At 42.7% G+C, this 13,414-nt stretch overlaps 1 protein-coding gene across 6 annotated transcripts in view; it reads right to left on the reverse strand.

Moving 5' to 3' along the window:
- SLC25A36 (solute carrier family 25 member 36) overlaps positions 1 to 13,414 on the reverse strand; it is a 51,480-nt gene that overhangs the window by 14,418 nt on the left and 23,648 nt on the right. For all 6 annotated transcript variants that reach the window (XM_075569702.1, XM_075569705.1, XM_075569704.1 and 3 more), the window contains one exon: positions 2,682 to 2,759. In XM_075569702.1, the coding sequence (XP_075425817.1) occupies positions 2,682 to 2,759 (78 nt within the window). The remainder of the gene's footprint in view (positions 1 to 2,681; positions 2,760 to 13,414) is intronic.

Raw genomic sequence — 13,414 nt, forward strand, 5'->3', positions numbered from 1 at the left:
GAGAGTAAATAAGAGCATCTGAAGAAAGCTTTTGGCCACCCTGAGAGGCTTTACAATGGCTCCATGATTAAAGGCGAAGGGGGGAATTCAGCAAACTAAAAATGGATATCAGAGCTTGATCGCTGTAAAGTGCCATTCAAGTCAATGGCAGTTAATGTTAATCGAGCTCCGATACCAGTTATTAGAGCTTCATGTAAAGTGTCTTATGGCATAGCATCACTTAGTTAATATGGCCCAAAAGGCTTGGAACAATCTAAATACCCAAGTAACATTCTGTAGTCTTTGGAGTCAATGGATGAATGTATTACCCAATCCCCAGTCTGACTAAAAGTAGTTGGCTATAAAATGTTTACATCTAACTTCTAAAAATATACATGTTAAAAATATGTATAATTATTTTGGTAAGCATGACCTTCGTGTAGTCAGTACTGCCCAGGGAGTGTTTATTCTAAGGTAATGCGTATATGTACACACGAGGCTCCATATGCAGGCAACAGACAGAACGGGCACTGACGCTCCCTCGGAGGCAGGGCCGTTACTTACAGCTCTGCTTTCTGAGATCTTGCCTTGCATAATGCTACTCAATGCAGTGTGGGACGAGACCTCAGAGAGCAGAGCTCTCTGACCGAGGGAAGCTATGGCTGAAAAAGCAAAATGCAGCGGCTCCGGAGACCATGCCTGCTGCGGCAGCGCTATGGGGGGTGGGGGGGGCGCATTTATGCTTCCAGATCTGACCTTCCGCAGCATTAGTCCACCAGTGTCGGAGTATGCCACGTTTGCGCTATCGTAGCATGCCCCAGGCCTGAAGTCTGGCTGCATCTGTATTTTTACTCCATAGAAATAATATATAATTGTGACGGTAGGGGGGTAACCAGGCTCTCAAATAAAGGTTTAAGCGCGTTTGGTTACCCCTAATCTGTAATAAGGGTTCAAGAAGGGTCAGCTTTTGAGCCCAGTGTTAAATGCATAAACTATAATTGTGCAACAAAGATTGTATGTGTTTTTGCGTTTCCAGGGAGCAGGGATTGCTAGGCTATGAGTTTCAAGGGGGGTTTTGCGGAGAAAGTGTTGCCAGAATGTGTTTAGGTAGTCGGGGTCCAGAGTTGCTGGATACCACATAAATGTACCAGAGAATCATGCTTGAATCCCGGATATATATATATATAGGCACATTGTCCCGGCAATATCTCCCCTTGAAAACGCTTGCGCGACTCATCGCTAGTGTTCCCTGCTTCAGCAGAGGCCAGAAAGGTAAATGGGCATAGGGATGCAAAGTGTTCCGGTAACTATGAGGGGTCCCTGGGTTAAGGGGGATGCCCAGTTAATGCCCCCGGTCACCTAGAAACTGCATAGGAGTTCATGGGTTGGTTCCCTGCTTCAGCACAGAAAAATAAAAAGGGGGATAGGTATGTGAGGTGTCCCTGAAACAGTCAAGGGGTCCCTAGGTTAATGGGGATACCCAGTAAAATCCCAGGTAACCCCGAACCGGTATAGGGGTTCTGAGGTGTTTCAACCATACATATAAGGTTGTGAGGGGATTTTTAGAATCCATACTAAGTCTATGCAATAGTGTGTAGGGAATATGGCTAGTGAAAAATAAAGTGCAGCTTTTTATTCTATTTCCCACACCAGAAAGACGTAGGTTTTTAAAAGTGTATATTTTATTAACAGAGTATGTTAAGGTACACATATACTTTGTGCACAGTAACTGAGCTGGGACTTTCAGAACCATTGTTCTGACAGGCCACTGGGGTTACCAACTTGGTGCCAGTACGTCTGACAGGACACCGGAGATGAAAGCCACAGAGGATGTCTGAGGTGTCAAGACCATTTGGGCAGGAGGGAAGAGCTCAAGTACCCACGTACTGAGATGAATGGAAGGTCTCAGAATTTCCATTTGCCCCAGACTTGGAGGAGCCCAACCCAGCGTGTGGCTTCTGAAGAGCAACTGACTGAGGTGGCAACCTTGCACATGCCCTTGGCACATTCAGCACCCCCACTTGCCCGGCTTCACAATACCAGCATCGCTCTGATTGGCTGGTTAGAAAAATCCCACGCCTGGATTGGCTGCAGGGTTTTGTGAATGAAACTCAGAAGTGTTATAAACCCCTGACCCAATCAGATTTGTAGATTCTAAGCACCCTGTCCAGCAAGTAACTTCCAGTCCCCTGGAGAGAGGGGAGAAGAAGAGCGGTGGCGTCTGGAATTGCAGGCCGATATCAGTTCCAGGACATTTCAGGCTAGGTCGCTGTCAGGTAAGCTTTGCATTTAGATGCCCCTGCACCTAGGAAAGTCTAGTTTTCAATCCAAGACCCCAGTAAGTGCGTCTTTTCTTATATAGTTTGTGTAACATTGTGTGCCTGCCTTTTCCTGTGAATACATTTTCAAATTATTTCATTTACCTGTTTTGCTCAATGTATGATCCTAGTAAAAAGGTGTAAATACCTGGTCTCTCGTGACAATAATAACCTAGCGTCGCCTCTGATCGTTCTACTGTAGGTCTTACCTGTGCAGTTTTTTATCACGTCTCAATACACACCACATGTTCTTTGATTTTGCAAACTCACTAATAATCTAAATGTTATCAATAGGTCCCATAAACTAAGGAGAGTTTTAGGGATTTGTTCATTCAACTGTGACAAATTGGGATGTACAGTAGGTCAGAAGGGACTATACAATACCTGGAAGGAGCCACACCCACTAAGTTGGGGCCCAGACCTCTGAACAGGGAACGGGGACCTTCCTTCTGCAAGATCATCCTGTAAAATACACAAACAAAATAAGAACGTCATCAAATGTTATAAAGCATCATAAAAAACGGAAGGTTCCGTAGTCTAGTAAATATGGTGTCTTCCAATCAGTTTGTACTTTCCCCTGTAGGGTGAGCGCAGTACAAAAGGGTCCTATGACCCACTGAATCTGTAACTCCCACTACAATGTGACTGACCAAAGAACCTATAGGCAGTCACCTTTGTTCTCACACCAGAGTAACCGTGCCACACACAAAAAGACCTTTGACCCACTTCCTGAAACGTACATAAAAGACCTCTGACCCACTTCCTGAAACGTACATAAAAGACCTTTGAGCCTTTTAGTGTGTTTCTTTCTACACAGATTAATAGTGTGGGAATAAGGGGCCTACAATTCATTTTGTGGAAAAAACACAGCTGTTCCATTTCTTGCCTTAAATATAATCTCTAGGAGGCTGAATTTGTATGATCTTAATACCACCCTTCAGGGCTAAATATCACCCACATTTTTACAGATTAAGGATGAAACTCTTAGCATTCAGCCCTGATCCCAGAATCTTTGATAGATGAGATTGTATGCTTCACGGAGCAGTGCCGGCGGCATACCTATTGTGCCAGTGTTTATAAGTGTTACAATGTAATCGTTACGGTGTTCCCATCCCATTGCACACGACTAAGGCCTCGGGCATGGTCAGCGCTTAGGCGCTGACCCGTGCTGACGCTTACCAGTGAGCCCCTGCAGCCGCAATGAGAGCAGCTTTAGCAGAAGCTCGCGCACGCTTCCGCAAGCGCGCGGAAGCGTGGGTCTTATGAGAATTTTAAATTTAAGCGCTCAAGGGAGCGCAGGGCCGGTCACGTGAGCGGTTCGCCCAATGAGGGCGAACCAGCTCCGTGACGTCACTAGCCCGTCCCCCGACGGCGCGCTAACCAAGGCCAGGGAAAGCACCAGCTTTCCCTCTGCCTCAGCGCGCCTCCGTACGGCTGCTGCAACCGTGGACGCAGCCTAAGGACTAATGTTGGAGCATTAGAAAGAAATGATCATATTCTGCTGCATTCTTTTCAGTTGGGTAAGAAAATCTAAATCCAAGCTGTTAAACACAGGACAACGAAACAAACATTAATAGAGAGAAAATGCTGCACTTCTATTTCACTGCATCCCACCTGTAACAAGAGATGCCTGACAGGCCTCAAGTAACAGCCTTGTTTAAAAAAAATATATATATATATCAAAATGAACCAATATTTAACATTTCTAGCCAGATAAAATGCAGAGGTTACATTTGCTTTGTGTTGGGCCAAAGTAGGAATCAATGTATTTATTTGCTCAGGAAATGTTGACATGAGTCCCAGGTGAAACTTGTGTTTGATTTATCCGCGTGCTAGCCAACATGCAGAGGGCCAAATCAACTCAAATTACCTATAATAATAATACTTTATGTACTCTACATTAGAACAAATGCAGGCAGAGTGATTTGCGGATACAAAGTACTCACAATCAGACATTTTCCAGTGGCAAATGGAACAAAGTTAATTTGAGAGAAGAGGTTGGTTTACTTTCTGCATAAGACGGCCCATTCATAGAAAACAAAAACCTCTCAAATCAGTCACCTGCTTCAATTTGTCCCTTTATTAGTTACATTTGCTATTAATAAGTCCTGACATTTCCAATCAGCTAGGTAATGAGCTTCTAATTAGCCATTAGAAAGTGGTCTGAACTGTATGGTCAGTGGTATTTGTTGTGCCAATTCTCAGAGATATTTAACGTATATCAAATTAGAAAAACATTGTTCAAATAAAAAATTCACATGTCTCAGACAAGTCTGCACCCCTACCATCTCTTAGCATACAGTGCTTCGACTGCAGCCAGGGATTCTGGGTAATGACATGCAAATGAGCACACAGACACCTTTTGCTACTGATCCATTTGAACATGAGTCCTACAAGCGTATGTTTGCCGTATTACACAGCTTTTCAGCACAGCCGTCCCAGGATAAAGAAGTGCAGAGCCAGTAAGCCATTGTTAATACAGGTATGAGCGCAGCCATGTTTTGCAAAATCCCAGTGGGACGGTAGCTTAAAAAATAAATTAAAAAAAAGAAGAACTTAGCTTCAAGACTTTCTAATTGACCATGCAATGAGAGTGGATGCTCCTTTAACACCTCTTGAAGGTCCTGAGCTTTAGGCATTAACAAGCTTTCCATTGAATAGCCAATAAAATTGCAGAATCAGAAAAGGTTTTTTTCCTGAAGCTTAAAGGAACCCTCTGCTCTGTTTTTCTTCTTACGTGTATAGGAAGCAGGGGGTCTCCGGAGAGGAACTGCGTTCATTTCAGCTCTGGGGACCCCTGCTGCCTGAGAAACTGAGCGGGGAAGGTGCAGGTAACTTCGTGGAGGTTTCAGTTCCCCGTGGGAGGAAGGGTGTTCTCCGCTGCCGAAATGAACATGGTTCATCCCAAGAGACCCCCTGCTTTCTATACACATGTAAAAAACAAAAAAGGAGAAAGAAACTGCTCCTTTAAAGAATGTAAATAACTTTGCTTTTATAACCATGCAATGCCTTCTATCACATGCAGTAACAGAGGAGGGAGAGGGAGTACGTGGTATAATACCTTTTATTGAACCAACAAGTAGTTTATATGTTACAGCCTTTTGAACCTCTCAGGGTCAGGATTACCAATGAAGGATCCAGAGACCCAACTGCTTGTTGGTCCAATAAAAAGGTATCATACCACGTACTCCTCCCTCTATTACTACATGGAAGGACCAACACGACCCCCCACTCTTCTTTGTCTTCTGTTACTGGTGTAACATTTGCAGCTGTATTCAAATGCCGTAGAATGTCATTTTCACAGTGATACAATACAAATCTGAGAAGGTGCCTACTACCGAGCCACTTAGTTTGTGCATCATATAAAGTCACATGGACTATTTGCCTCTGCCTGTGCATCACTGTCTATTTAGGCCAAAACACTGAGCATCTGTTCACCATATCGTACATGACGGCGCAATGAGACCAGAGCACAGGGCAGAAGGGAACTGGGAGTGATATTAAAGTTAAGATACTGGCCGTTGATGTTAAACGAGGCTCTAGGCACAAAGCTACCTGGTTACCAAGTATATTTAAAAAAATAAAATAAAAAAAAACTAACTGTAGATTTGTTTGGTAGGCATGGTAAGCAGTTGAACCACTTTTTGTACACCCATTGACGGGAATGGGCTGCATGGGTGTCTAAAGTCATGTATGTGGCCCAAATTCTCAAATATTGTACCAGAAAGCGTGTTAGAGATACCCATCATCCAGAAATGATGGGCCTGGCTATGCAAGCAAGGAGGTCACTGAGCATACACCTGGCCCTGATATATAGATATTCTGCTGTGTGACATCTGGGCATAAACCAGAGAAGTCAGCGACAGCTATCAAGAGAAACTATTCCCATTATGATAAACATTTAATCAAAACTAAAGCTCAAAAACATGCTCTATGGATAATAAGACGATACATTTGTCCGAACTCCGTGCTTATAATACACAGAGGGGCAAGTACTAACAGGCATTAGCTGCAAGCAACTGTGTATTTCCGTAATCTGTTTGAGTTTTTATACTGTACACTTCGTTTTACTTCATATCACTGGAACCTTTTGACTTGAAATATCTGAATTGACTATAACCTCTGTTAATTTAATGTAACCATGTATTGTTATCATAACTCTGTGCCCAGGACATACTTTAAAACGAGAGTTAACTCAATGTATTTACACCCTGGTAACACATTTTAAATAATTCCTCCCTATCCTGATCTGGCCGGCAGTCAAATAGGATCTCTTGACTTAAAGCAATAGTGTGTGTGTGTGTGTGTGTGTGTACACACTTTATACAAAGTACGGTACAATGCTCATGTCCTCATTTTAAATACATTTTTTTTTTAAACTGCCTCCAGCTTTGCCAATCACCTGCTTGCATACAGTCAAATATGTGCAGAACCCATGAAGTAAGAGTTGAGGGATTTCTGAAGGTTGCTTGCATAAGAAAACCCTTATATTTGGCAAATACTGTAGGATTACAGACAATAAAATGTTTTTTTTTTTAAAAAGCTGCCCTATTGACCAATTCTTGACAATGTTTTTACATATTTGGAATTTTTTTTTCTAATCGGTTTGAAGCAGGGGGTCTCCAGAGCTGAACCGCGTCGATTTCAGCTCTGGGGACCCCCCTGCTTCCCGAGATACCTCCTGCAAGTGCTGCTGGTAGGAGCCCTGGCTGGGTTCACAATATGGCATTTTAAAAAAGAGCCTGCGGGTCAATAGGAAGCCGCAACAGCATCCCTTGTGTCTTCATATTCCCACGCGGGAGCTTTAAACTGCACAGAGATACCGGCATCACCTACAGAGGTAGGCATTCTCACGCAGCAGGGGGTCCCCGAAGCCAAAAACGATGCGGTTCAGATCCGGAGAACCCCTGCAAAAGGGAAAAGAAGCATAGCCGTTTGGAGTGCTCCTTTAAGTGGCAATGGTGAATCTGCCTAATCACAGTAGGTCAGCCTCTGAATCTGCAGCTCTTCCAAAACCCAGGAGGGATTAGACATGAGCCTAAAGCTGCTGATCACTTCAGTAGTGACACAATAAACTCCTCTCTCTTCTCTGCTTCAAACTAATCTTCAGCTCTTTCTACTCTTCAACGAACCTCTTCAGTACTGCACAGGCGAAAGCCACACTTTGTCCTTACTAAATCGGCCTGAAAAAGTTGCCATCACACAAACGACAGTTGTAATATGGTTTACTGAACAACAGGATCAGGATGTAAACACAAATGTAATCCTACAATTATAGGTCAATCCGCTCAGCAATTATTGCACTGGCCCTTCTAATAATGCCTCTAAGCACTTCCCATGAACCAACTGTGGACGCTTTGTCACACGTGTGTATTTGTCACACGTGTATGAGAATAGGCCATTAAAATTAAAGGGGAAACTTGGACATAGGTTTCTTTTGAAACGTGGATGTGTTACACACGCATGGTCTATGTTACGTATGTATATAATGGAGACCAACAATATGTTTGCATGGTTGCTATCACTTGGCCTATAAGGTCTATTTATAAAAGGCCGAGTAACGCGGAACCTTCCCCGGGACCAGGGTGTCCCCCGAGCGGAAATTAACGTAGTTCAAATACGGAGACACCCTACGTTCCAGCATGTGGTGGCTGGGCTTAAAGAAAAACAAGAGGAGGAAGAAAAGAAAACCAAGCGCAAATATCGTTTGACAATGTAAATAGTGAACACACTTGTGATAACAGAAATACATATATTGCATATGGAGGTAGCGCAGCTCCAGCTAAGGACGCAAACTAGCGCCCAAAACAGGTACACTGAAGCAAGGGATCAGAAGCGCAAATACTCCCCAAATATCTGGAAAAATAAGACAGACGCACAATAACGTATAAATCAACGCTAAGATGGTAATAAGAGGTGTCTCACTCACAATTAAGTAAAATATAAGCGTTGTGGTTATTCAGCGTCACCAACTCAGAGGATTTCTTCCAATGCGTACTAGTGGATATTATTCCTCAGGAACAGGAAGCGAGGTCATTCCCATACACGAACAGAATAGAGGGGACACGGATAGTTTTGATTTTCTGTTTATAAAACAATCTAAACTAACACTTGCATAAGTGCAGGCCTGTGGACCACTGTGGGTCAGAAAGTGGGTAGGATCTTGTCACTTGCTCCTGGAATTAGCAGCTGTGGTGGCCGTCCACAGAGAACGCTGCTCAGGTGCAGGCAGAGACCTTGCAGATCTCGGTGCAGGATACTCAGAATAGTCTTCCACACGGATCAGGGAGCCCCAAAGGGTCTGCACACTGGCCCTTCACGTTTCACTCATAGGAGCTTCATCAGGGTTAAATGTGTATGATTGTGTGCCTCTTCTTTTTAAGTACTCTTCCTGTTTCGACGATATTCTGACGTCATCACGCGTAAAGCACAGATCCTCTCAACGGAAAGTTGCAAAATTTATCTTGTAAGTAGTTCACTGTGGTCGTACTGTCCTGTATGCACCTGTCCAGATATACTGCGCAATTTGTGTTTTTTCTTTAACCCTTTATTAGGGGGGATTAACGAATCCAACTGCAATCGTCATTTTGTTTGGGAACATCATTTGGACATTTAAAGGACTGCACTGTATGGACACTTTCTACTGTATTAAGCGCCAGGTATCCCATATGGTTTTTATGTGATGCCAATGGTGTCCTGACACTCCCGATGTCCCGCGTTACACCCGGTAACCGGGTGTAAACAAGGAAGTGCCCTGCACAGCATTGAGAGCCTGGGCAGACGCAGGAAAGCACCGACAGTCTGTGTGAGGATTGGATTATCAAGCACGATACTATAGATACACAGACTGTGCCAGATAGGAAGTGTGAACTAATTCTGAATAGGATACTAATCGTATATTAACACAAACACTCAAATATACTTTTATAAACAAATTATTAAATACACATATTGAAGTTCAACTAATTACAGTTATCCTTCCCCAAAAAGTGGATTTGATCTAACACTCACTAATTAAGAGAAAAATATAAAAATACACACACAGCAATCAGAACTCTGTTGAAAATAATGTCTATAGCCAGAGAATCCCTGCAAATTAAAGCCAGGACTGGCAGTGCTTGAGGGCAGAATAAATGATCAAAAACACCAAGAACCAAGCCCCCAAAGAAAGCACTCAGACATATCTCAAATAATGCAAACAAGATGTGATTAAAGTAATATGCAAAGAGTAATGGACTAAAAAATAGCCACAAAGTCCGGTGCTCCAAAACACCACAGTAAAATGCTAAGCTGGGAAAGGGGCTGCGAATCTAATATATAAACTCTTTGTGCCTTTGCCTTCACTAGTGTCTGTACAAATGAAGAATCGCAATACAACCGTTGATATCGGAGGTGAGCGAGTCTATTACATATACTGCTACTTAAGCCACATTCTCTAAAAACTGAATGGCTATTAAACAACTGGCTTGACACTGTAAGCACAAAACTGTTGTGGCTACACACGGACACAGAGACAGGCTCCAACGGGTGCGGTATGGTCCCCCGCATAGCAGACAACTTCACTCGGGTGAACCGGAAGGTAGGAATCAGTTTGTAATCACCAAAGCCCGCAGCATATCCAGCACGGCGTGCCCCCAGGCAAGAAATTCAACAGACATGTAATCCGGAAAAGGAAACTGGTGCACAGCCGAAAAATGCAACGTTGGACGTAAGGAACCATTAGAAAAAAATATATATTGATTAAAAAAAAAAAAACACATGCAGATAGTCCTGACAGATACTCCAACGCGTTTCACGCCGAGGGTCTCTGAGCCGTTTATAAACCTCCCTTTCATAAAGACGTTTTGGCCACATAAAAATATTACCCCCCTTATCGGTCAGCTTAATCTCAACAGAAGTTTCCGTAAATCAGCAACTACTTTCCACTGCAGTCTGGTCACTTGTTAGTGCCTGCAGATTGTGGCAGAGTAAGAATTTCTTCAGTGACCAGACTGGTAAACACATCTATGGATAAGCAAGTTTGGAGAGGGCGGCAAAATATCAACTTATGTCTAATATGCGATACAATGCCTACAATTTGCTCTTACATGGCCATATAGGCTTCATTGTGATACTAGTTTCTGGACTTTACCATCCTGCTGTTCCCCATACAGGGGTTTAGCATTTCGGGAGTAGAGCATTTAGCTATTCTGTAGCCATTTTTGTACTATCTGCATTGGGTACGGTTGCAACCTATAGATCTTTAGGGGATACATAGTTTAGACATGTCTTTTTGTATCCACCATGCAAACATTTGCACTCATGCTTTACATTGTAATTTGTTCTATTTGAGGGGATCTCATCAATGTGAGATTAGGTTCATTGTCAGCAGCACCACATGTGTTTGAGGTTCATGGATACATGGTTTCATTCATGTAGATGACCGGCCGGTTGTAATTATTCTGGGTACATTGTCCCCAGTGTTCTGTCTATTTAGGTTCCATTTCTCTCAGTATTTTTCTCTGTATGTAGTTATTATTGGTCCTTTTTTGCATTGATTTTTTCAGGAGGTTTTTCAGTCTGTTTCCATATGTGTGTTATTTTAGTTTGATTTGATTAAAATTATTTGTTTATTACTTTAATCACATCTTTTGTGCATTATTTATGAGATGTCCGAGTTCTTTCTTTGGGGGTTCGTTCTTGTTGTTTTTGAGATAGAGGTGTGTGTAATGTATTTGTGTGTCTATCTATCTCCCACTCAACTGATGAAAGAAAGAGAAAGAGAGAGAAAGAAAGAGAAAGAAAGAGAAAGAGAAAGAGGAGAAAGAAAAAGAAAGGAGAAATATGGAAAATATAAAAATCGGCTATAAAACCAGAAATGATATATAGCCAATTAAAATAACCGTTTAAAAATAGACATTTAAAAAAAAGGGGAGGACCAGATTAGCTGATATTAAAACAGTAGCCAAAAATGTGTGTATATAACACACACACACACACACACACACACGATAAGGACATATAAGGACATATATAAAATGCAATAATGACTCATACTATAAATGCATTAATGTCGAACCCCACAGTAAGGCCATGTGGTTGCCATGTACTCAGTCGGTGTATCCAAAAGGACTCTCGCTGTTCCTTATATGCTCAAGTAGCCTCACTCACGGGGCGAATTGTACGCCCTAGATCGTGTAATCCGCACGGGCAGGAAAGGATATACACAACGTAATTGCTCTTACAGGTAATAAAGCGGTTGATTTTTGAAGTTTTGCCTGTTGTATTGGAAATAAAAATGTCTGTTTTTTTTTTTTAACCCAAATTTGCAGACTTTGCAGCGATTGCATTTGAAAAAACCTTTTGGTTTTTCAGGCAGCCAGGTTATTATTACAGACATTTTTATTTTTGTGTTCTAACACAATTTTAGATCAAATCCCCGGTTTTTGGGAAGGATAATTGTAATTAATTATACTTTAATATGTAATCATTTGTTTATAAAATTATGGTTGAGTGATGTGTTAATATACTGTTAGTATTCTATTCAGAATTAGTTCACACTTCCTATCTGGCACAGTCTGTATATCTATAGTATCTATCGTGCGTGATAATCCAATCCTCACACAGACTGTCGGTGCTTTCCTGCGTCTGCCCAGGCTCTCAATGCTGTGCAGGGCACTAACTTGTTTACACCCGGTTACCGGGTGTGACGCGGGACGTCGGGAGCGTCAGGACACCATTGGCATCAAGCATTCTGACGTCAGAATATCGGCGAAACCGGAAGAGTACTTAAAAGAAGAGGCACACAATCATACGAGTGTGCAGACCCTTTGGGGCTCCCTGATCCGTGTGGAAGACTATTCTGAGGATCCTGCACCGAGATCTGCCAGGTCTCTGCCTGCACCTGAGTAGCGTTCTCTGTGGACGGCCACCACAGCTGCTAATTCCAGGAGCACGTGACAAGATCCTACCCACTCTGACCCACGGTGGTCCACAGACCTGCACTTATGCAAGTGTGTTACTTTTGATTTTCTGTTTATAAAACAAATGTAAACTATCCGTGTCCCCTCTATTCTGTTCGTGTGTGGAAATGACCTCACCTCCTTATCCCGTTCCGGAGGAATATCCACTAGTACGCATTGGAAGAAATCCTCTGAGTTGGTGACGCTGAATAACCACAACGCTTATATTTTAACTTCTCAATTGTGAGTGAGACACCTCTTAGCGTTGATTTATACGTTATTGCACTATTGCGCGTCTGTCTTATTTTTCCACATATTTGGGGAGAATTTGCGTTAAAGAAAAACAAACGGGAGGGACTGGTCCTTTAAAACTTACTTGCATTAGGATGCAAAAAGAGAAACGCTCATAATTAAGTTGTAAGGAAATTATTATTTTATTTTTTCAGGGACAAAAAAATAAAACAACACTACATTTTAGCCCTTAGGCGACACCCCAACCCTGCCTCCCCCTCCCTAGGTAAGCCTCTCTAATGAGGTCTAATCAAGCTGAAGAACAAACATTTTAGTAAAACTGTATGCCAAACACATTCACAGATGATTGAACTATAGTGTATATTAGTGCTCATATTCTAAATGACCGGCAGTGTGAAGAGCTTCAGCAGCAACAACGCAGACCACCAAAAAACCCTGTGCTTCAGGCCCAGCCGGAGGGGGAGCAGGCAGTCCAGGTTTTGTCCTAGTAAAGGCCACCGCCATACTACAAAACCCAGTCACAGGCCCATACGAATTGGCGTTTACACTTGGGGACTGGAGGGGCGGGCCCAGCTGTAAAATGGCACTTCTCAGTTATAACACTGCTGTAACATGCTTGGTTCCCGAGGAATGCCAGGAAAGTACAGAGAGATTCATTGGACATCTCATTTACTTAAAGCAGCAATCCTGTTGTGCAGATAGAGCTTCCCTGCTCCCAGCCCTCAGAATCCTCCACTTCCCCAGAAATGCCTTTTTTCTTAAAAAACAAAACAAACAAACAAAAAACCCCACTCATGGACATGCAGTCGTCAGAGAGAACACTACGCCCTCCAAAGTCTGTCTCACTCCAGCAGCCAATAGAAAACGCAAACAATGGGGATGATTGATTCTTTAGGGGAGGAGGGGGGGAAAAAATAATTTTAA

This window comes from Ascaphus truei, chromosome 14 (genome assembly GCF_040206685.1).
Source record: "Ascaphus truei isolate aAscTru1 chromosome 14, aAscTru1.hap1, whole genome shotgun sequence".
Lineage (NCBI taxonomy): Eukaryota > Metazoa > Chordata > Amphibia > Anura > Ascaphidae > Ascaphus > Ascaphus truei.